This window comes from Anopheles nili, chromosome 2, assembly GCF_943737925.1.
Source record: "Anopheles nili chromosome 2, idAnoNiliSN_F5_01, whole genome shotgun sequence".
In the NCBI taxonomy this organism is placed as follows: Eukaryota; Metazoa; Arthropoda; class Insecta; order Diptera; family Culicidae; genus Anopheles; species Anopheles nili.
Window position 1 is genome coordinate 18,141,946 of NC_071291.1, and position 22,689 is coordinate 18,164,634.

A 22,689-nucleotide genomic window follows, 5' to 3' on the forward strand; every position below is an offset into this window, starting at 1 on the left:
CACACACACGCGTGCGTAGGCTCACACAACCCGGGGGGACATGTTGAATGCTGGCGGCCGGTTCGAGGAAGCACCTGGTTCTGTTGCTATCTCGGTCCGTTTGCTTTGGTGTTTCGGGTAGCGGCAAGAACGGCATGAACCGGCTGGAACGGTGTTGATTATGTTGGTCGGTTGGCAGCAACCGACGAAATCGGGCAGATGGGCGCAAATCTGGCCCGACCCGTTGCCCCTCGTCCTTTCTTTTCCCCCGGGGACTGCCAAACCGGGGATGATATTGCCCTACCGGAAGGGGGGTGTGGCGCTGCGAGAACCATAAATTGCAGCTTTTGGGTAACGGAATTATCGGAGCTGAATGTAGCTGCATCTCTGGCAGGGCGGCGCCGGCGGCGGTTGGTTGGAATTTTCGTAAAACCCAAATGCTAAAAAGTCGTTATAAAAAAAATCCACACACTCCACTTCAAGGTGGAGAGCTCTCGAGATATTCAAAGTTCAAACCGTAAGAACTCGTTATTGCGCCACTCCGGTCGGCGCACGGCTCCCACTTTCCGGGCTATCCGGCAGAAAATGCACGGCCATAATTGCTAAATTTATCCTCAACCCTAATGAACGAAAATATCCATATCTTTGCCGTACCATCCGCACCACACCGACCTGCTAAATCTTTCCCACAGACCCCCCCCCAAAAAAACAGGAAATGCGCGGAAGCACAAACAAACTCGCACACTCGAATCCTTCCACGACTCCTTGCCTTTCCCTTTGGTTTCTCCGTCGCTCCAAGATTCCTTCACCACCGAGTTCCGCCGTCCGAAGCCCGTCTATGTCAAGGTTATCATAAAATCAACAACAAAAGTCCACTTGTTCCTTCGGTCGCCCGTCTTCGGCGTTTCCTTCGAGGGGTATTTTCACTCTCCGCCCTACGCCGCGACAGACAAGGACGAAAGGCACCGCGGCAGTCTGGCACTCGGTCCGCAAGGAGTACCGTAAGGTGCAAGGAACTTTACCTTACGCTTACTTCCCCTACTACACGCACGACGGAAAGGGCCATCGTCCTGGAAGGAACGACCGAGACGCATGCGGTCCTTCTTCCGTATGCGTGCTGCTCCTTTTCGGGGTTTCCCTTTTCTTTGAGGGACCGTCCTTTGCCGCACACAATGTGCCAGTGTACCTTGCGCGTCTTTTCAGCTCGCACAGCCGATTGTGGTGGTTGTGTGTGTTTATTTACTTCTGCTTTTCCTTTTCGTCTGCACACACAAACGCATTAGCCGAGCAAAGAAATGGCAATCTTTTGATCCGGCACAGGAAGCAGGTTTCGGACGGAAGGCAATTTTCGCGTAGGTTGCCCAAGGAAACATGAGCTGTGCGTGGAGAAACGGAAACGTTCCGCTTCGTATTGAACCCTAAGTCTGGTGGTATTTGCAAGGATGGCAGATTGGACGAATAGGAACGTCCTCGGTCGTAAGGAGCAGTGTTGTAGAGAAGCTTTAAAAAATGATGCCATTTAAACATGGCACAAAGTATTGTTCAGAAAGCTGAAACTTATTCAATGGAATTTCCAACAACAAACAATTGTGGAAATTAAGCTTTATATAATATTTTCCAACGAACTAAGCATAAAACAATTCAGTCCAAATCACGTCTATAACTCGTGGCTTGGCCTACCTCGATTGTTGGCACGCGTTCATTTCCATTTCCTAGCTCAACTTGCAAATAAGGGTGAGGCTTAAGGAAAGATTTCAACAAACAAAAGCAACGAACCTTGACGGACGCCTTTGCCCGTGCTACGCGACTCGTGTCGTGGAACTTGGTCCGGCCAAACACAACACTCCCCAGACGACGCCGGTTCGACCGGCCGGTCCGAAATAGTTCGCTTCCGTTAATTAGAATGCATTATGCAAGCGCACCCTGGCTGACGCTGGCTGGTTGGCTAAAAATCCTAGCCGTACGACTCGCGTGCCCTACACGCTGCATCTGGCGACAAGCAAGCAAGTACACGCGTCCATTCTAGGACCTTTGGACATGCCGCAGGAGGGTACCGCTTGAAGGGGTTTTTTTTCTTCTCATTCTCAGTTGACGCTACATTTTGCTTTAAAATGTGGTCGCGTGCCATTAGCCCATTTATGTTTACGGCTTGCTTAACACCACCGTGTCCCTTCTGGTTTAGATTGCTGTGTTGTATGTAGCCTCTGTCTGGCTGTGTGTACGAGCCGAGAGCGAAAGAGGGGAAATTCCAAAGTGTTCGCTTGCACAACCACAACCAACCGAACCAGGAGGAGTTGCGCCATCGTCCCCGCCTCGGCGGAAGGATTTCCTTCCGTCCAGTGCGCATGACTGCCGCGAGGGGTTGATCGCCTTATGTAAAACGATCCCTCCGTGATTAAGTCCACGCTACGGCGGCATAGCGTCGGTTTTGGTGCTGCGAGGGAAATAAACTACAGGACGCCAAGCGCTCTTCCTGGCGAAGGGTGACGACTTTGGAGCAGCCGAATACGAGCAAACCACCCGGCTATCGGTGGCTCTCTGGGACGGAAATCGAGTTCCCTGTAAGACGTAAGCAGATATCGGCGACATACTTGAAGACAGGTTGTTGAGCAGGCACCTTAAGGCACTCGTTGTGGTGTGTGGTAGGGTGCAGGCTGTGCTTTGGAATTTCGAAGCTGCTTTCCGAGTTTAAACTCTTACTAGGGCTTCCTTCCTTTCCGTCACATTGTTACACATAGTTCCCCTGGCGAGACTGCTCTCGATTTCGGGTGCACGCTGGCATACAGGGGGAAAAGTGCATCATGGCTCAACTTTGTTTCCTTAGACAAATTGGCACAGTAAACAAATAGGAGTGGGTGCATCATTTTAAGCAGCTGTTAAAATTAACAGCATTGAGGAATATTGTACAACGTTCCGTTCGTCATGCACTAATCACCAGCAGGCATTTGATGCATTTTATCGTGCTGCAGTGTGATGCATTTACTTTGATCTATCCTTCGGATTTATTCCGCTTACGCATTGTTTTGAGCAGCTTTGAAGCCACAAACAAAGGAAACTGATACATATCTAACAACACCTCATTAGGACGAAAAGTCAGCTGAATCCTTCGCTGGTTCTGGGCTTTTCGACCGTCCCTCGGCCACAGGTAACCTTATCCGGGCAGATGATCGGGACGGTGTCAATGAACTCACCTAGGATCGGTCGGGGTTAGGGCAGACAGCTGCACGATCCCCGACGCTACGCTAACGTGATCCGGTTTGCGCTATATCACCAGCACCGTTGTAGCCAGCGCCAGCAAACCGAGCTGGTAATGAGTGCGGTATCATGCTGTGTGTCTTCGGAGCGTATTGCACACGGGTTGGTTCCTGGCAGATGCAGGAAAACGCGACGATCTGACACGAGCAGCGAGGTGGTGGACTTGTAAAACAAAACCGGAACACGTCATCGCAAAGGTGTGTATCCCTGAGTGAAAGCATCCCAACCCGGACGACCCGCATGGAGTGGGGACTTTTCGCCTTCCATCAATCCCTTCGTGGTGTCGCCGTATTGATCCAGCAGCCGCATGGGTTCGATGAAATCAATGCTCATTTTCGATCCGCTTTCTACCTGGCACACCAATCTGCCAGCACGCTGCTCGAAGTAGCGCACTCTGCAAACGGAAAGGATCGGATTCCTCGACGCACGCTGGAAGGATGCGCAAGATGTGCAGAAATTCGGTGACAGGAGACGATAGGTGACAAAACAGGATCGCAAATGGAAACACAAACACGCGCCAGCCGGGAATGATGTTCATGTTTGCAGATCAATAGATGAAGATGGTGAACATCGATCGGCACCTGGTGAGATCATGTTGGCAACCGAGCACGAATGCAGACGAGGATCGCAAGGATCAGGTTTGGTATGAATCCTTTCTTTGCAGCAGCGCAGACAAACAGCGACATTTGGTGGCCTTTTTTATGCCCTCTATTCGTTGAAATTATTCGATACGCTTATGAACACATTTTCAGAATAAACGAACGAATCATCGACCCTATCCGCCATTGTCGAAAGGATCAATGGCCATTGGTCACCCATCGAGCCGCGGCGTCTGTTTTGACTAAGTCATCTCGTACACCTGGACGCACGATCTTGGCTAACGGCCGCAAACACGTTGGTTACCTGCGTACGGTGCGGCACTTAACTGGATGAATAATTATCTTTTCTTTCTTGATCGACCCTTTAGCTGGGCTGGCGGTGATGAATGAGTCGGCACAAATTTGATTCGAGACACTGTGAGAGGTCGCTGCCGCGTTTGCCACGTGTCGCATACTGCCCCCGAAACACGCGCCGCATGAAGTTGGATAAACTGTTATTGGTAAACCGTTTTTCCACCATTTAAACGCTGCCAGCCATAAGGCGCTGAATACACAAATGTGGATAAATGAATGGTAAACCAAGGAAACCAGCCCCCAATTTCGTTTTCAGTTGTGCAGGAATGCTTGCGGATCGAATTGGCGAGATAATTATTGATTTGTTCACTTTTGTGCGGCTAAACCAACATTTATTAGGCGCACCGAGTTGATAGAGTAAATACTTTGATCGGGTGATCAAGAATAATCAATTTTTTTTTCTGGGACACAAATGCAGCATTTCGCATGGTCGAAAAGGAAGCCACATATTAAAGACGTTGCTCGATATAGTATTGCGTAGAAAATACTTCATACAATGATTAATTAAAATACGCATACCAGCCGAAATTTATGTAGAATTCACCATTGAATACCAAGCCCATTAATGAAACGAGACGTTATTCACGAGAGGAGCAAAAGCGCCCATTCAAATTTCAAAATTACATATTTTTCTGTGTACAAAGATATTTTTAGTCAATAAAAGAGGGGGATGTAATCGAACTACTTAACCACTTCAAGCACTATTATTTCATTTATGTGTTATGTCAATTGCTAAACTAGGAGAATTCTTTAATAACGGTTGTTAAAATGTGCAAAACATTATATATATTCTGATAACGTAATCTCTTAAATATTGTGGTAGGCCCCCCTTACCGGCCGTAATCTCAAGATTCCGAAACCTGGCAATAACTTATACGTGCCTTTTTGAAAATATTATCACATGGCAAGTCCACCAGAGGTTGGCATTCAATTTCATGCCTAACAATGAGGAGAGGCTTCCACTCCTATATTTCGGGCGTCGGTTCTTTTTAGCACTAGGATGGACAGGAAACAAGCTAACCCATCTTTCCGGCGCAGAACCTAAATACGTCTGGGATTGTTACCCTGCAATCGGTTTCAAGAGCTGTCTCCAGTTCAGTAATTATTTTCCGTTTCGCAATCTATCTATCTAGCTATCGTTTCGTTGATAGCTTCTAACTGGTTCATTAATGGATGGATCTTCGACACTCAGTTATTTCAACAAAACAGAATAACCGATTAGAATGTGCTAACAGTTATATTTAAACAAACGACTGAATTGTACGACTTCTATTCGTACCGTATAAAATTAATTACATCGAATATTAATGAAATATGTAACTTTATTTTTTCTGGGATTGTACTTCCTCTAGCACAGCAGGTAAATGCTTTAGAAGCTGTTCTTCGGTCATGCTATACTGGTTGTTGGACCAGATGATTTTCAATTTATCCATGACTATGCCTAATTTAGGACCTTTGGGAGCTCCATTTGCTATTAATACGATTCCTTTGATAGGAAAAAGTGGGATAGACCAATACTTCAGTTGTTGGTATAGATTCCGCTTGCCGTGGTACTTTAGTAATTCTAGGACGTGTTCCTTTTTAAGCTTGACGTTGCCTATGGTTTGAAGGCAAAGCTGCTGAAAAGGCCTAAAAGAATGTGAACATATGAGACATTTGAAGGCATATGAATATCAAACATAAAAAACAAAACAGCAGAAGCGATAACTTACAATAGTTCGTCAATGTGTTCGGTTTCATCACGATTTTGTGTCAAAAAATAGCACAACTCACGTTCGTAGACAGTAAATTTGAGGCGCATGTTTAGATTAACAGCATCTTCCGGCGAGTTGAGTAAAGCTGACAAAACAGTGATGGGTTGCAGATTTGAATCAATGGCTGCAACCAGTTTCGAAACCCGTATAAGCTCGTCAACGTTAGGTGAAGCTGGCAAACCGATGTAAGGAGCTAATTGACATTTAACCATTGTTTCCGTTAGCTCGATGCCAAAATTTCCAGACAGAATCTTTTTCCATTCTTGCCAAATTCGCTCTCCGCTAATTTTTGCCATTCCAGGTGCATTTTTCGTTATAACGCGTAACGTTTCTTCATCATGGCAGTTGGGTTCCGCAGATATACGACCGTAGAAGCGAAAATAACGTAATATGCGAAGATAATCCTCTTTGATGCGTAAGTCAGGGTCACCCACAAACGCCACCTTTCTTTTAAGCACATCTTCATAGCCATAAAAGTAATCGTATAATGTACCATCGAAGCCTGAAAAGCAATAATAAAAATGATTTTGCTTGCTTGTGATGTTTGCCGCTCTAACAAACCTAAGAACATTGAATTGATGGTCAAATCCCTTCTGTTGGCATCCAGCAACCAGTCTGTAGTGTGAATGACTTCAGCGTGTCGTCCATCAGTAACTGCATCAATGCGGAGAGTTGTTATTTCAAAGTTTTCTTTGTCATTTATCCGAGGAGTAATTGTGCCATGTTTTTCGCCGTTCATGTTCACCATCCGAATATTTTCTTTTGTGAAGATCTCTTTCATTTCTGTTGGAGTAGCGGTAGTGGCAATATCTACATCTTTTGGATTTATATTCATAAGGATGTCTCTGAAAAAGAAACAATTATTTTATAAAGATATGGAGAATACAGCGATGTTAAACAAACATATTCCAACCTAACTGCACCGCCAGCAATGCGGATTTCATAATTGTACCGTTTAAACAGTGCAATTAAATCATTCAATTCCTGTGTGAATATCGAACGGAACTCAGGGCTGTCGATGATTTTAATAACAGGATCGGGACGAGCGATTGCACGTGCTTCCATCCTGCGTTGTGCAACGAAGTCTTCGTATCTGCTAGTATTGAATGTGCTGTAACGACGCTAATGGTTAATGTTGAGGAAAAATCAAAATTTTGTCGCGTGCCAGAAGCTCACCAAAACGTAGTTGAAATTATTTCGACTAATCGGCCGAAATGCCAACATTATTTCATCGGGCGCCTTGTGTTTTGATTCTGAATTTTGACAGATGTAAAAACAAGGTATTGCAGAAGAGATGTGCATAAGATATGAATTTTTTTTAAATAGTTTGCTGCATTAAAAAATGTTATTATAAATTTTATTTTCATAAATAACTTTATAACAGACAAAGTCATAATAGAATTTTGTGTATGAACTTAAATCCTGAGAGGAATAAAATAAAATTAAGGTCAGCTTATCTCTAGTTAGTTTGTTCGAAAACGTCAAACATCAGGGTAGCAAACTGTGTAGCTGCTGCGCAGTCAATTTTCTCAGATCATTCAGTTTCCTACCTGCGAGAAGCATAGAAGTGAAAAGTAAAATCTCCCGAGCGCTTAAAACGATTAAAAAATAATTGCTGTGAATTTCATCATCTTAAGTTGAGTGAAAAAATTGAACTACTAGTGGAGTGTTGAAAAACGAGAAGGTATGTAGCTTTTGTATTTAGTTTACTTATTTCTAACGACTCTGAACGATCGTTTCGATGTACGCTTCTCTGGCATCATTGTCTCGAACGTTCCAAGAAGGTCGTTCCATTTTATAGGCGATATCGCATATTTATGCAGAATTGAGAACGCATTAGAGCACAAAATAATGTTAAATTGTTTCAATCCGAAGCTGTATTTGTCATTTTTCGTTGTGTGCTTCACTTTGAGATAACTTTTACGAGGCAGTGAAAATTTTCCTTTGTTCTCGTTTGCGAATGAACTATGACGCATTCAAAATGGCGAATCGATTAAAACTGAATGCATCAGTGGTTTTCTCTTGCTATATCGCAGCAATTTTACGAATGATTTTCATGATTTCATCATGAAACTCGATACCGATTATCGAGTTTCTATGAATTAAAGCATGAAATCCTTTTTCTTCTACAGTAATCTAAAATCGATTTCGTTGAAGCGCGTCATGTGCTGTAACGCGCAGCTGTAAACGTAAATTATATTTGCTTTGTTCGATTCTTTGTTCCCGTATGTAGATGACGAAGCGGAACATCCTATTGCTAAAACAAAGGGACTATTTGCGGATGTTAAAAAATGTCTTCCAATAACTTTAAAGTAAAATGTTACCAGGCTTGTTATATATATTTTCATATAGACAATGTATGTTTCCTGGATTACGTCAGCATTTGGCCCCTAATAAGATCCGTTCCACAAGCTATTATATACCAAATATATAACGCTTATATTCCATTTTCCATACATATTCGCTTGTGCAATGTCTGTTTCGCAATCTACCTTGACTATATGATCTGGAAAATAAGCTGACTCTGAATTACGTAATTTAGTTAAACTGAATTTTTGTATTGCAAGCGTTCGCGAAAGCTTACAAGTATAAATGAAAAACAAACATTCTTTGACGTTACGTACAGCAAACCGATGGTAAATCAGTCTGTTCGAGAAGCTTCTATGAGTCAGCGAATTGCCTCATTCTGATATACAACCTCGTAGTCCATCAGTGTTCAGTAACGCCATACTTACCGTTATTGTGATTTCTAGCTTCAACACAAAGTGGATGGTTCAAATAGAAGGATTATTTACCTATTTTTAGTTACAAGTCGCAAAGCCAAGAAAAGTATTTGGATTAAATAACATGTTTTTTATGTATCTACATCGTAGGAAGTTCTATCTCTTCTTTAATCAGGCAAATCGTAGGAACAAAATGTGTTCGAGCTGTTTATATCGCGTCAAGCAAGCAAGCATCCGTATTTAATAATTATTTATTTCTTTTTCATTTATAGTATGCAGATCTTCGTGAAGACTCTGACTGGCAAGACCATCACTCTGGAGGTCGAGCCTTCGGATACTATCGAGAATGTGAAAGCTAAGATCCAGGACAAGGAAGGCATTCCCCCAGATCAGCAGCGTTTGATCTTCGCTGGCAAGCAGCTTGAGGACGGACGCACCTTGTCCGACTACAACATCCAGAAGGAGTCGACCTTGCACTTGGTCCTTCGTCTGCGTGGTGGTATGCAGATCTTCGTGAAGACCTTGACTGGCAAGACCATCACTCTGGAAGTCGAGCCTTCGGACACCATTGAGAATGTTAAGGCTAAGATCCAGGACAAGGAAGGCATTCCCCCAGATCAGCAGCGTTTGATCTTCGCTGGCAAGCAGCTTGAGGACGGACGCACCTTGTCCGACTACAACATCCAGAAGGAGTCGACCTTGCACTTGGTCCTTCGTCTGCGTGGTGGTATGCAGATCTTCGTAAAGACCTTGACTGGCAAGACCATCACCCTGGAAGTCGAGCCTTCGGACACCATTGAGAATGTGAAGGCTAAGATCCAGGACAAGGAAGGCATTCCCCCAGATCAGCAGCGTTTGATCTTCGCTGGCAAGCAGCTTGAGGACGGACGCACCTTGTCCGACTACAACATCCAGAAGGAGTCGACCTTGCACTTGGTCCTTCGTCTGCGTGGTGGTATGCAGATCTTCGTGAAGACCTTGACTGGCAAGACCATCACTCTGGAAGTCGAGCCTTCGGACACCATTGAGAATGTGAAGGCTAAGATCCAGGACAAGGAAGGCATTCCCCCAGATCAGCAGCGTTTGATCTTCGCTGGCAAGCAGCTTGAGGACGGACGCACCCTGTCCGACTACAACATTCAGAAGGAGTCGACCTTGCACTTGGTCCTTCGTCTGCGTGGTGGTATGCAGATCTTCGTGAAGACCTTGACTGGCAAGACCATCACCCTGGAAGTCGAGCCTTCGGACACCATTGAGAATGTGAAGGCTAAGATCCAGGACAAGGAAGGCATTCCTCCAGATCAGCAGCGTTTGATCTTCGCTGGCAAGCAGCTTGAGGACGGACGCACCTTGTCCGACTACAACATCCAGAAGGAGTCGACCTTGCATTTGGTCCTTCGTCTGCGTGGTGGTATGCAGATCTTCGTGAAGACCTTGACTGGCAAGACCATCACCCTGGAAGTCGAGCCTTCGGACACCATTGAGAATGTGAAGGCTAAGATCCAGGACAAGGAAGGCATTCCCCCAGATCAGCAGCGTTTGATCTTCGCTGGCAAGCAGCTTGAGGACGGACGCACCCTGTCCGACTACAACATTCAGAAGGAGTCGACCTTGCACTTGGTCCTTCGTCTGCGTGGTGGTATGCAGATCTTCGTGAAGACCTTGACTGGCAAGACCATCACCCTGGAAGTCGAGCCTTCGGACACCATTGAGAATGTGAAGGCTAAGATCCAGGACAAGGAAGGCATTCCTCCAGATCAGCAGCGTTTGATCTTCGCTGGCAAGCAGCTTGAGGACGGACGCACCCTGTCCGACTACAACATTCAGAAGGAGTCGACCTTGCACTTGGTCCTTCGTCTGCGTGGTGGTATGCAGATCTTCGTAAAGACCTTGACTGGCAAGACCATCACCCTGGAAGTCGAGCCTTCGGACACCATTGAGAATGTGAAGGCTAAGATCCAGGACAAGGAAGGCATTCCCCCAGATCAGCAGCGTTTGATCTTCGCTGGCAAGCAGCTTGAGGACGGACGCACCCTGTCCGACTACAACATTCAGAAGGAGTCGACCTTGCACTTGGTCCTTCGTCTGCGTGGTGGTATGCAGATCTTCGTGAAGACCTTGACTGGCAAGACCATCACCCTGGAAGTCGAGCCTTCGGACACCATTGAGAATGTGAAGGCTAAGATCCAGGACAAGGAAGGCATTCCCCCAGATCAGCAGCGTTTGATCTTCGCTGGCAAGCAGCTTGAGGACGGACGCACCCTGTCCGACTACAACATTCAGAAGGAGTCGACCTTGCACTTGGTCCTTCGTCTGCGTGGTGGTATGCAGATCTTCGTGAAGACCTTGACTGGCAAGACCATCACTCTGGAAGTGGAGCCTTCGGACACCATTGAGAATGTGAAGGCTAAGATCCAGGACAAGGAAGGCATTCCCCCAGATCAGCAGCGTTTGATCTTCGCTGGCAAGCAGCTTGAGGACGGACGCACCCTGTCCGACTACAACATCCAGAAGGAGTCGACGTTGCACTTGGTCCTTCGTCTCCGTGGTGGAAACTGAATCAATAAATGACACAGCATGTTCTTTTAGAGTATCTAAATTATAGTTAGCTGTCTTTGGACAGTTCGAAACAAATTTCAGATATAATAAAAGAATGCATGAATTAGATATATGGTTGTTATTGGTTTTATTTGATCCGGAAAATAGTGTACAGGTGTTATTGCTGCAATATTTGTTGTACTTCTCGTTGTAGAAAAGGGACCCTTTCAAATTCGGCCAAATTATCCCAGATTGTTGGGGATACAGTTACTGTTGGAATTCCAAAAGATTGAATAGTGTTGACATGCTGAATGAAACGTCCCCGTAATCGACTAACGTTAATTGCATAGCAGCTTCTAGGCAGGAACAGAACAGCAACACTAAAAAGAAGCGAAATTTGTGAAATCGTACGTATTAAGGCATACCAGGATTTCCTCACGATTTATTAGCTGCATGACGAATGTCCTCGAGTCGAATAACAGCATCGCCTTGAAGCGGTGTGATCGATTTTTTCACGGGATTTCCAGCAGGATCGAAAACGATGACGTGATCAAGTACATGACCGAGTTCAGTAACAACTTGAGAGCTCACGTACTCTTGCCCGCCAAAGGCGGATTCCAATGGCTTCAAGAGCGGATGGTCGTTATTTTGTAGCATTATCGTGACGGATTTTTCCACCAACTGTTTTGAAGCATAAGGACCATGATACTGACCGGCATACAATAACCGGAGCGCTTGATCGAGTTCAGCAAGCTGCAGATAGTCAATCAGTACGTTACGTGCCATGTTAACTTCAAGAGATTGGGGGTCCAACCAGTGGGAAAGTAATTGCGGATTAAAGATGTCCAGCGATAGAAGCTCGAGATTGTACCGAATCCAAGGGATAGATGCGGTAGTGATGGTAGAATTGCGCGCAATTTCCTGCTTAAACGTTTCCCAGTTGGCCGGTTTGTAGTTAGCGTTAGAGAAACCGGCTACTATAGTAATAATGCCAGATGTTGGTACAAGTGAAATGTTAGAGCTTTGAGCAGCTATATAATCCAACAGTGGGATGTGCAGAAACGATATTTTGTTAAACTTTTTCAATATGTACAACGCATTCAGCAAACCAATGTCATGATCGATGGCGTATTGAGCACAACGATTCAGAAACTTCTCGTTGTAGAACATGGGGAATTGTTCTAGGTTTTTATCGAGTACCTTTTTCAAGGCAAAGTCGAGCATTTTAAACGGCAGCTTGTCGAGATCCTGATCTAAAACCGAAAATATGTTCTGCAAAAGCTTGCTGTACTGTGGCAGGAACGTGTTAAAACTGGCGATGCCTTTCAGGGCGTTAATGGCTTGTTCCGGACTTAGGTTGGTACCGTGCAGAGTCAAAGCGCTTACGATGTTCATAATTGTCCGATCGTTAACTTTATGCCGAGAAACGAACTCGAGCAGATCGACTAGTTGTTGTACATTTTCATGATCTAGTTTATAGCCGATTTGAATCTGCAGTAGCATTGGTAGGGCGATTTGCAGTGCTTCGACTAGTGGCGTACGATCTAGCTTCTTTAAAATAAAGCTTAAAAATACTATATGCTCGAGTGTTACATCATTGATTTGATGCCGAATCAATTGCAGCAGCACGGTCATAATTTCACTGTTGGTATGCACCCCTAGGAAGCATAGAATTTTCAAACACTCCGTGATGTCGTTCATTGAAAATGTGCGCGATTCGTACCGCACACTTTGACACAATTCCGCAAATCTTGGGTGTCTCACTATTTGCTCTGAGCTTAAGGTACTTTTGCGATGTTTTAGCAGTTCGAATAAGGTTTTCAGGGCCGGCAACGTGAACACATGTCGGTCCTGTTTGGTGCGGGTAAGCTCGGGAAGAAACTCTAGCACTTCTTTTGCGTCGGTAGCTGACTTCAATAGGCCAAAATAGGCCGACGTCTCCGCGGGTTGCAATTCTTTTCCGATCGTGCAATACTCCACCGTACCATTGACCCGGCATAAGGTTCGGTGCAACCCAAAAGTACGGCATATATATTTTCGTAGCATTGTCGATGGTTGAAGCTAAAAAGTAGCAATGTCAATATGAATAGAATTAAATAGAAATACGCATGGAGATGTGATGAGAAAAAGAAGGATATGTAAGCGTTCTGACCTACGATTCAAGATTTTTTTATATTATGTAGGATGCATAATCCAAACATTGGCATGCCCGTCGATCATATGAGTTCCGTCAAACGGTGTTTGAATCATAAATGTTGCCAAACATGCATTTGCAAGCACTTGCGATCAATTCATAGTAAATCAAACAATATTGATTAAAAAGATCATCGTTTAACTTGAAGTTCAAGGTTCAACCTTTGTTTATTTTTATAAAGTGTTGAATATTGGGTAATTAAGGAAATTCAGTTGCAGTGTCCGAATTTTAATCGTTTTTATACGCGTTTTGATGCACCCTGTGGATGGGACATAGCTTCATTCTTCTTGGGAGCACTGCTAATGCTAATTGTAAAGTTGACAGCTAGAAACGCCATCCGTATCCCCGCTGTGGAAAAATGTCGAACGTAATGACTTTCCAATAGCTGGCTTTTGTTTTGTCATACGAGATTAGCAATTGTGGATTAGTTATTTCTCCAGTCAAAACCCGAACTTCAACTTGCCCAGTCATTGTGCGTGAGGTGTGTAGTTGTCGTGGCTGCAGCAGTCACGAACATTTAAACGCGTGCCTGACCCGCAAGGGCCGTAGTACTATCTTGGCGTCAGCCAGCTTTCCTCGTTTATGGCGATGGCTTAATATATTCAACAGTAAAACGTAATAGCCCTGATTCGCGGAGCTTGTAGAAAACACAGCAACAAACCAGTTCACAAGGTCGCAGTCGGCGCAGCATCGATTTAAGGCGTATTTTTGTCGAATTATCTGAATTTGACGAAGGCAAACAACAAGCGACTGATTTTAGAGTGAATCGTTAGAAAGCGTTGTGGCCGTTGCGGATCTGAGTTAGCAGACAAAGCCATCTATTTCGGTACACGGGCAACGGGTCTGGACGTCGTCATGGCGCAGTCCCTATCCACAGACTCGTGCTCGTCGTTAAGCACGGTCGTGCAAAGTGGTCCTATCTCGGTCGATGTGATGGATGACGAAAGCAACGACAGTATTGAGCAATGCCGACCCAAACGAAACGAGCGTTTTGAGAAGCTTGGCTTCAAACCGCAGAAGGAGTTGTTTTGCAATAAATTTCTTCCGTATGCCGACAAGCTAGACGACGAATCACAGGCCAACCTGGAGAAGATCAAGAACAGCTTGGGCAAGGCGGTGGCCATGCGTGAGATGGGCCCAGTAGTCATGATGAGTATTAAGAACTTGGTGACGTAAGTGAATCAGAGATGTTCCCCCGTTCCGGCCGTTTGACGCTATAATTAATATCTTTGACTGTTGTAGGTACATTAAACTGTATGGCATGAAGTTTTCCAAAGAGGATCACATTAAGTTCGTGAAGTTGCTGCTTGAGATGCTCGTGATCCCTAAGCTCGATCCTGGCGCGATAAATAGAATCAGTGAAGCAATATTTTTCCTGTTGAGGTATGTTTGCTTGCTTATAGACGCATGCAAAGGTTGCTGATAACTGGCGTTATTTCTTCCTTCGCAGAAAACGTGTATGGCTGAGTACCGAGGATCTGCAGGTCGAATGGCGACCACTCTACGACCTGTTCATACTGGTAGTGTCGAGTCTTAGCAAAAAAGGTGAACTGTACAACGCCACAACGTAAGTAGGAGTTACGAACAATGGCGTCACATATGTCCTTCCGTTCTAACCACAGTAGCGCAGAGTTGCTAGTAGCACAGAGCGAGCGTTCTGTGTTCATTTATTGTCCTTCTGATTGCGTATCTGCAGGAAGAACCATACCAAACCCACAGAATCACCGTTGGTACAACTGTTCGCCGCCTTCGAAAAAGAAACGGGCTACGATGTGGCAGTCATGGCTCAGTTCCTCGGCATTGGAGGGATGGATGCTCATGGATCGGAGAATTCGTAAATCGTGTTTCTTTTTGTTTATACCTCCTGCGCATACATTCCTTGCTTCCCACTGTGTCTCGTTCATTGATTGGAATTGGGAAGTGGATTCAAGGCTGTCTTTTCCTCCCTCACTGTACCCTCACTACTCCATGGTGGTAACGGTCTCTTGGTGGTTTGTAGCCTGAGCATAATACGAGAGAGGGTCTGGTTTGTGGGATCCAGGACATTGCGTGTGCTCTTGGGTAATTTTGATAAGCTATGGCCGTAATGAGAATGGATGTTTGTTGTACGACTGATACACCTGGGCTAAGCTAGCGTTATTGTGGAAGTCATTGAATATCATTTGCAAAGATGGAAATTAAAACCAATTGTCACATTTTTCACCTGTGTAAGTAGCGTGTTAAAGGGTTCTAAAACTAATAATCATTAAACATTCAGTCATCGCAGCACAAAGGCTTAACAGCTCGATTCGTGATCCGTTTGCTTAAGTGAATGATCCTTCCCTACGATTGAATTCATGAGTGGGTGGTGTCGAATGATGCATAACGGTGTAGTAAACTTCCGGCGAGTTAATTAGGATAGACGCGGTGATCGTATGTCGGAAACAGGAAAAATACATATATCGGTTTTGAAGTCAAATTAACAAATGCTACATTGTCATACGTAATCGTGTGTATTTGGTTTTTTCTCTCTCTTCTGTGATGAAGTGGTGTTTATGCTTTGTGGATGGATGTAATTACATGAGATGCAAGGTGGTGCCGTTTACAATACCAATGTTATACAAACTGATCTGTTTTCTATTTAAATTAATGGTCTTTTTTATCTCTTATTCGCAGATCGATGGAAACAAACTTACAGTGTGCGATTCAAGTGTGTACACCGTAAGTATCATTCGTGGTTCCTTTTTTGTGAAGCGTATGACAATAATGTTGTTTTTATTTCTGTGTCCGACAGTTACTTCCCGCCATCTGCTACTCAAGAGATGTTGGATGAACTTATGCCCAAAATCCAACCACTAGATAATGGCAGTGGCTCTGAAGTAGTCACGATACTTAACATTTTTGTCAACTACGAGCAGGGATACGAGCTCTGGTTCGACAAGCTGATGTCGATGTGGAACGCATATTACAATCCGCCATGGGCAAGCGATGTAATGACCATGTTTGCAGTTGTTGCCTTCAGGAACATTGGCTACATCGACTGGGAACCGCACATTCCGATCATGTTTGCGCGCATTACGCGCTCGATCAACTTTCCCGTTCACTATCGAAGCGCAAAGGGCGTTCGGGCGAGTGGATTGCTACCGGAATCGATCGCTACTTGGATTGTATCGGTGCTGGGACCTCAAAGCAGCGCCCAGAAGTATCTGAACACGTTCATGTCTACGATCGAATCGTACCTGCATCCGGCAAACACCGGCAAGTGGCTCAAAATGCTGGGTGAGATTCTGATTCTACTGCCTCGGTGTTTTACTGATCGGCTCGTTATGGAGCGCTTTCGAAAGGGGCACCACTTACGTCCCATACCGAGCACGCACAAGCTGACGGAGGAGTGCATTACGGCGTTCGTGGAGTGCATGAAACCAGTTGCCCTGCAAGCAATGTTTTCACGGATGAACCTGCAAGACGTGGGCAAGATACTTCAGTGTTTGGCTGATCTTCGCCCCGCTCTGATCATTCCCAGCATTGTCGAGCGCGTCTACTCGAGTCTGGATTCCCTAACGGAGCCTCGCAAGCTGACGGCGGCCCTGCACGGTCTGATCGGGGTGTCCCGGGCGCTAGTGTCCGGCCATCAGGGCTACACCGAGGGCCGCACGCATGTGATACCGCTGTTCTTCGCCACTCTGCCAGGCATCGACGGGAACGATCTGGGGAAAACTGTCATTACATTCCAGTTTCTGACGTCGGTGTCGTTTCTTACACCGATCATCGACTGCTCGCAGGCGGGTCAGTTTCACACGAACCTTACGGATGATGAGCGAATGTTGTGCGAGCAGACGGCCGAATTTGAGAACTTTGTGCTGCAGTATCTCGATCGGTTGTTTTTGCTGATCGATAATAGCTCTACGAACAACGTGCGCATGGAGCAGTCCGAGCTGGATACGATGAGATCAAAGAGTGAATCACTGCTCGAACCCTTGGTGCAGACGTGTACGCATGGCATCATGGGTCAGGCATCGGATAAGATCGTTGCTTCGGCCGCAAGGAAAGTTATAGATTTCGTGCAGAATCGTCTCTTTGAACCGAACGTTTCCGGCCAGTTGGTGGGCTGTCTAGTACGATTATTTGCTCGCATCCACGGGCAGGAGATTTTGCGCGTGCTGCTGCCACATGTGCTTGGGCTGATCGGATCCTACATGGATGATCACGACGATGTCGAGGAGCTGGAAAAGCACAACGACGAGCTGCATTACTATCTCGTGTTGTTAGTGAACCTCGTGCGTGGTTACCCAAAGGTACTGCGAAACCACATAGACGATCTTCTGCCAACGCTCGATAGACTGCTGCTGTTCAAGTGCAAACGAGTGTCCCGTTACGTCTCGCAGGTCCTGGGTAATCTGTTGAACAACATGTCCACGCTGCAGACTATGGATGTGCGCAACAGTCCCGATTGCTTCGAGAAACCGCTGTCGGAGGTGGTACCGGTGAAGCGATGGGGCGAAAAGATGTCGCCGGACGGCAAGATCAATTGGTGCGCGCCCGATGAAGAGTCCCGGGTTGTGTGCGAGCGCATAATGCATCGCTACTTGCCGGACCTGCTTGCAAAGCTCGATCGTTACAGTGCTGGCGAGGAGACACTTTCGCGTACCGATCTTCACCGGAGTCTAATGTTGGCACAGGCGTTGATACGGTGCTTCAACTTTCTGCCGAACTGGAGCGATGAGGAACCGATAGTGCTATTCGAGACATGTGTGGAGCCGCAAGAAATGCAGCTGGACGTTACGCTCGGTTTCGAGGGGTTGGAAGTGACTATGCCTGATGGAGAAAACGTACGCAAGGCCATGTTAGGCACGATCATGCGACTGCACGATCGGTTGTTGGAAGTATCGGAAGACGACACGCAGGCGTTTAAATCGATCATCATCCTCTACGATAAGCTGATGATGCGAAGGCATGCGAATGCGTCCTACGAAATGCAGCTGAAGACGTTTAACTCCACGAAGCGCTTTCAAACATATCCGCTGATGCGCTGCAAGCGGGACGTCCGCGCAGTCATTGTAACCCGCGTCATCATTCAACAGGACTGTCGCGACGAGTTGAGTATGCCTTTGTTCACCGCGACGCACCTGAAAATCATGAATAGACTACTCGACCTGTCGGTATCGTACTACGCTTCCGTCCGCATAGAAGCGCAGTCCAAGCTGCACGAAATGCTGTTCCTTTTTCCGCAAGCCTACCGTCTGCTGACGGACAGGATCGTCGAATGCTTGCAGGTGGACGCTAACACGTGTCACGAGCAGTTCAAGGGCATCCTGTGCCTGTTGTTCATCAAGCGTCGCGGGCGCCTTATCACGCAGAATAACTGGGAGTATCTGGCGCGCGTTTGGCCAACCTTGCTGCGGTCGAAGTTGTCGGAGAAACCGTCGATTGTGAAGCTGGTCGACGGGCTGAAGAAGATGATAGACGGCCATTCGCCCACATACCTGCTGGAGGTGGATATAGGCGAAAAGGTGGTGGAACATGCGCTTGCGTTGCGCACTTGCGTCGACGAGCTGGACCTGTTGGCAGGCAAAACTGCCCGGGAGCGAGAAAACAAGCGTAACTTGCAGCTGTGCCACCAGCTCGCCAGGGACATTGTGGCGACCGTCGAGACCAGCAAGCTGCCACTACGGTATCACTATCTCGCATCCTCAATGCTGTTCAATTTGTGCCATCCGTTCACAGAGCATCCCGTTGATGTGACGCGGCTGGCGCTGCAGCATCTCATCCACGATTCTGTTATCGAGCGCAAGGTGGCCATTCAGCTAATGTTGGGCATTTTCCGTCAGCAGAAGCGTCCGCGCAAAAAGGTGGTGAAAAATCCGCTCGAAATTGCGGCCTTGTATGCGGGCAAAAGTGCGACCGAGGTTGCCGATGTGGGCCCGAATCCGGGCTCGAACGTTGCGCCTGGCTTCCGAGACGATAACCTGTGGTTGCAGTACGACTTGGCGAAGGTGCCCAAAAGCCAAGAGGAATGGGATGAACCGCGTTACATGTACTCGCAGGAGGGTTGCTTTGGGTGGACGAAAGATTTCAAAATTTACGCCCCGAGCGCAGAACAACCGAAGCTCGATCGTACGGTGGACGAGATGAGCGATCACGAGCGTTTAATTTACACTTTCTTCAACCAGCAGGACAATGTCGACACGCTGATGCGCTTCTGGTCGCTGGAAGAAAAGAAGGGCCGGGATGAGTTCAGCAGCTCACGAATGGTGTTGATCAAGATGCTGATGAAGTTGTTCGGTGATCAACTGCTCGGTCGCTTCATGTGTCACCTGCGCCGGTTGATCGAGGACAAATCAACGGAAACTAACCACCGTTGTGCTGCCGAGGTGATGACGGGAATTATGCGTGGGGCGAAGCACTGGCCATACGACAAAACCCGCGACCTGTACGCACAAATGGTGCCGCTTATCAAGCTGGCGATGAAGAACGTTACCGTCGACACGGACAGGTACTGGGGCATTTGCTTTGCAACGTCGGCCCAGTCGATGGATCCCTCCAAGCAGCATTGGATGCACGAGGCGCTGCTGGAGGATCCTTTGAAGGACACCAGCAGTTTCAGCGATTGCAATCGGCTTTACTGTCTGCAGGGTGCGTTCAACCAGCACGTTTGGCGCATGGCCAGTATCGCGCACCGGCTGCTGGATTACCTGAAGCCGAATCTGGACCATCCGTTCCAGAATTTGCGCGTGCGTATTGGCAATACGCTGATCAACATCTTCGAGGGTGACCTTCGGTTCGAGGGTTATGAGCATCGAGCCATTTTTCCACGGCGAAGCGATATGATCGCCTGCATCATGCCAAAGCTCGCGATCCTGCTAAAAAAGGATCCTGAACCTCCGAAGCCGAAAACGGACAGCTCGAAATCCACCACTGAAGAGATGATGGTGGACGATGGCTCGGATGCGACGCACGATGCAGCTTCAAAGGACGCTTCCGAGGACACTGAATATGTTAAGGCAGTGCGGTTGTTCAAAACTGGTAAGATATTTTCGCTCTCGTATCTGTAAGGAGCTGGCTGGTGTTGATAGTCTGATGAATGCATTTCATTTATTTATCTTTCTCTCTTTCTCTCTCTCTCTCTTTCTCTCGATAGTCGCACACTGGATCACGTACACTCTCAATCGCTATTCGAACGGCAATGAGAAGGAATATTTCGAGCTGCTACCAATCGCGTGCCGTCTGGAGCGCTCGGAACAGGATCAAGAGCTGAGCGACATCTGTACGCTGTTGTTGGCGTTCATTTCCAGCGCGCTAACACTGCCAAGCTGTATGGACGTAGCGTTGGCCAAAATTGACGAGGTGTCAATGATGCCCTTCTGGTCGGCTCGTCGCGCCGTGATCGACGTCCTGCAGGTGCAGGTGTTTTACAACATGGCCATCATCCTCAGCCGGCCCGAATGGAAGGCGAAGGTGCAGGAGATCGTGCTGCGGTTGCTGGAAGATAGCGTGGTAGAGGTGCGCGAGAAGGCCGCCGAGGTGCTGTGCGGGTTGGTTCATTGTTCGTTCCTGACGGCAACCGACGAGCTGCTGGAGCTGTTCAAGCGCAAGTGCCGCACGAAGATGATCCGCACCAAGCGCGTCCGTGTGGCAACGCAATCCTGCTCGAGTGAGGTGGCCAGAAATGAAAGGTATGCTCGTTCGTGTCCTTGCCGCAAAGGGAGAGTCGGTTTGGTTGAGAGATACATACTAACCATCGTTCGATGTGATTTTCTTGCAGTGCGGAAGCGAATGCCGTCCTAGCGCGGCATACCGGTGTCCTGGGATTGTGTGCCTTTATCTCCGCCTACCCGTACGAAGTGCCTGAGTTCGTTCCGAACGTGTTCGAGCATCTCGGAGCACATATGAACGATCCGCAACCGATCCCGGTATGGAAGGACCCTGCTACCTTTCTCAGCACCAACTTGCTATTATGTTGCTAATGCTTTTCTTTCCGATTGCAGGCCACCATCCGGAAGACGATGGGTGACTTCAAGCGCACCCACCACGACAATTGGGAGGTGCATCAGCTGAAGTTCACGGAGGACCAGCTAGCCGTGCTGAGCGACCTGACGATCCCTGCTTCGTATTACGCATAAGTTTGCTTCGCCAACGTACGCCGATCGTCCGTTCGCACCGCTTGGCTAGGGAAGGTGTTCATCTTTTGTTATTCCATAACTCTTTGGTTGATCTGCAGTGGCGGTGGGTGTTTTGTGTTATAGGTTAACCGTTAAACCGTTTGTACGTTACATTGCATATAGCGGGATATGATTGTCTTGAATTAACGCGAAGAAAGCGCTGCATCGCGGAGGGGAAATAGAACTATGTTCTATCCTGCATCGTGCAGACCATTTTCCAGATATACATTAACGGGTGGTCAGGGTGTTCCAAATGGAGTAATTTTTTACACGGCATTATATCAGCAGTTGCCTTAGGTTATATCGTTTTGCGGACGCAATAGTTGTATTACAACGAAACATTGGAAGGAGGACAAATGTTTTTAAATGGAATTCAATAAACAACTATTCAATCACAAATAATCGGTTTGTGCGTATGTTTTATGGTTTTTCCGTAGTTGAAGGAAAACACTTGCTGCCGGCAGTCAAATGAAAGATAAGAACCTTGAGGTAATGTTTTTTAAATCGAAATAGAGGTTTTATTATTAGAATTTACTTACATAAGATTTTGTTCTTGTTTCCTTGCTGGGCGCAGCTTTCTTCGTCGTTTACATACAGCGTGTATGTGTGTACGTGTGTATGTGTGTTTGCATCCTAGACTGCTATTCTGTTTCTCGCCTGCCCGCTCGCTTTCGATGCTTCTTTGAAACAACGTCAATCTGGCCCTCCGGATGCCGCTATTTCACGCTTACTCTAAGGTTTATTGATAAGTTCTAGAGTTCTTTGGGTGCAAGTTCCTCAACGCGTACTGAATCTTTGCTCCGAACCAAATCCAACGTTTGCTTTGTTCCTTTCGACATTTGCTGCTCGTACGATTCGTCCTTCCTCGCGATTAAGTGTATAAGAGTGTGTTTATCTATTACTTTATTACGTGTACGCTTTCTTGTGTACGTGTGTGTGTGTATGTATGTATGTATGACGCATATTCTTGAATTCTTCATCGATAATTTCATTCTCTTTCACTAACTGAGGGGCAATTCTAAGAATTGGGTATCGCTTATCTAGAGTATTACGTTACGTTGCCTAGATTGTTGTGTTGGTTTGTATCCTTTTCAATTTGTTTGGGCTCCTTCCGTGTTGCTTATCAACTTGTTATCATTAGCTCTTAATTTTTTT

The 22,689-nt window shown here is 46.5% G+C and overlaps 4 protein-coding genes across 4 annotated transcripts; 2 read left to right on the forward strand and 2 right to left on the reverse strand.

Moving 5' to 3' along the window:
- Positions 1–5,462: 5,462 nt before the first annotated feature.
- Positions 5,463–7,165, reverse strand: LOC128731025 (CCA tRNA nucleotidyltransferase 1, mitochondrial). The gene is made up of 5 exons (XM_053824123.1): positions 7,118–7,165; positions 6,855–7,063; positions 6,503–6,786; positions 5,900–6,443; positions 5,463–5,816 (listed from the first exon to the last, which is right to left on the reverse strand). The coding sequence occupies exons 1-5, from the start codon at positions 7,163–7,165 to the stop codon at positions 5,510–5,512; spliced, it is 1,392 nt and encodes a 463-aa protein (XP_053680098.1). The 3' UTR covers positions 5,463–5,509.
- Positions 7,166–7,488: 323 nt separating this feature from the next.
- On the forward strand, positions 7,489–11,331 carry LOC128730498 (polyubiquitin-C). Its single transcript, XM_053823548.1, has 2 exons — positions 7,489–7,625; positions 8,937–11,331. The coding sequence occupies exon 2, from the start codon at positions 8,938–8,940 to the stop codon at positions 11,221–11,223; it is 2,286 nt and encodes a 761-aa protein (XP_053679523.1). The 5' UTR covers positions 7,489–7,625; position 8,937; the 3' UTR covers positions 11,224–11,331.
- A 49-nt stretch (positions 11,332–11,380) lies between these two features.
- LOC128730499 (uncharacterized) lies at positions 11,381–13,248 on the reverse strand. Its single transcript, XM_053823549.1, has 2 exons — positions 11,642–13,248; positions 11,381–11,582 (listed from the first exon to the last, which is right to left on the reverse strand). Exons 1-2 carry the CDS (start codon positions 13,246–13,248, stop codon positions 11,381–11,383), a joined length of 1,809 nt encoding a protein of 602 aa, XP_053679524.1.
- A 1,003-nt stretch (positions 13,249–14,251) lies between these two features.
- LOC128731349 (proteasome activator complex subunit 4B-like) lies at positions 14,252–21,921 on the forward strand. Its single transcript, XM_053824460.1, has 9 exons — positions 14,252–14,568; positions 14,639–14,779; positions 14,847–14,963; positions 15,093–15,230; positions 16,052–16,096; positions 16,170–20,398; positions 20,514–21,048; positions 21,138–21,285; positions 21,361–21,921. Exons 1-9 carry the CDS (start codon positions 14,252–14,254, stop codon positions 21,493–21,495), a joined length of 5,805 nt encoding a protein of 1,934 aa, XP_053680435.1. The 3' UTR covers positions 21,496–21,921.
- The last annotated feature ends 768 nt before the right edge of the window (positions 21,922–22,689 follow it).

What these genes read in the sequence shown, in the direction of transcription:
- LOC128731349 (XM_053824460.1), top strand. Translation starts at nt 14,252, where the DNA reads ATGGCGCAGTCCCTATCCACAGACTCGTGCTCGTCGTTAAGCACGGTC. An exon ending in GCGATTCAAGTGTGTACACC is followed by an intron (nt 16,097 to 16,169) that starts GTAAGTATCATT and finishes TGTGTCCGACAG; the next exon opens with TTACTTCCCGCCATCTGCTA. An exon ending in AGTGCGGTTGTTCAAAACTG is followed by an intron (nt 20,399 to 20,513) that starts GTAAGATATTTT and finishes TTCTCTCGATAG; the next exon opens with TCGCACACTGGATCACGTAC.
- LOC128730499 (XM_053823549.1), bottom strand. Translation starts at nt 13,248, where the DNA reads ATGCTACGAAAATATATATGCCGTACTTTTGGGTTGCACCGAACCTTA. An exon ending in CGTCATGCAGCTAATAAATC is followed by an intron (nt 11,583 to 11,641) that starts GTGAGGAAATCC and finishes GCTTCTTTTTAG; the next exon opens with TGTTGCTGTTCTGTTCCTGC.
- LOC128731025 (XM_053824123.1), bottom strand. Translation starts at nt 7,165, where the DNA reads ATGTTGGCATTTCGGCCGATTAGTCGAAATAATTTCAACTACGTTTTG. An exon ending in ATTGCTGGCGGTGCAGTTAG is followed by an intron (nt 6,787 to 6,854) that starts GTTGGAATATGT and finishes TTTCTTTTTCAG; the next exon opens with AGACATCCTTATGAATATAA. An exon ending in CATCAATTCAATGTTCTTAG is followed by an intron (nt 6,444 to 6,502) that starts GTTTGTTAGAGC and finishes ATTGCTTTTCAG; the next exon opens with GCTTCGATGGTACATTATAC.
- LOC128730498 (XM_053823548.1), top strand. Translation starts at nt 8,938, where the DNA reads ATGCAGATCTTCGTGAAGACTCTGACTGGCAAGACCATCACTCTGGAG.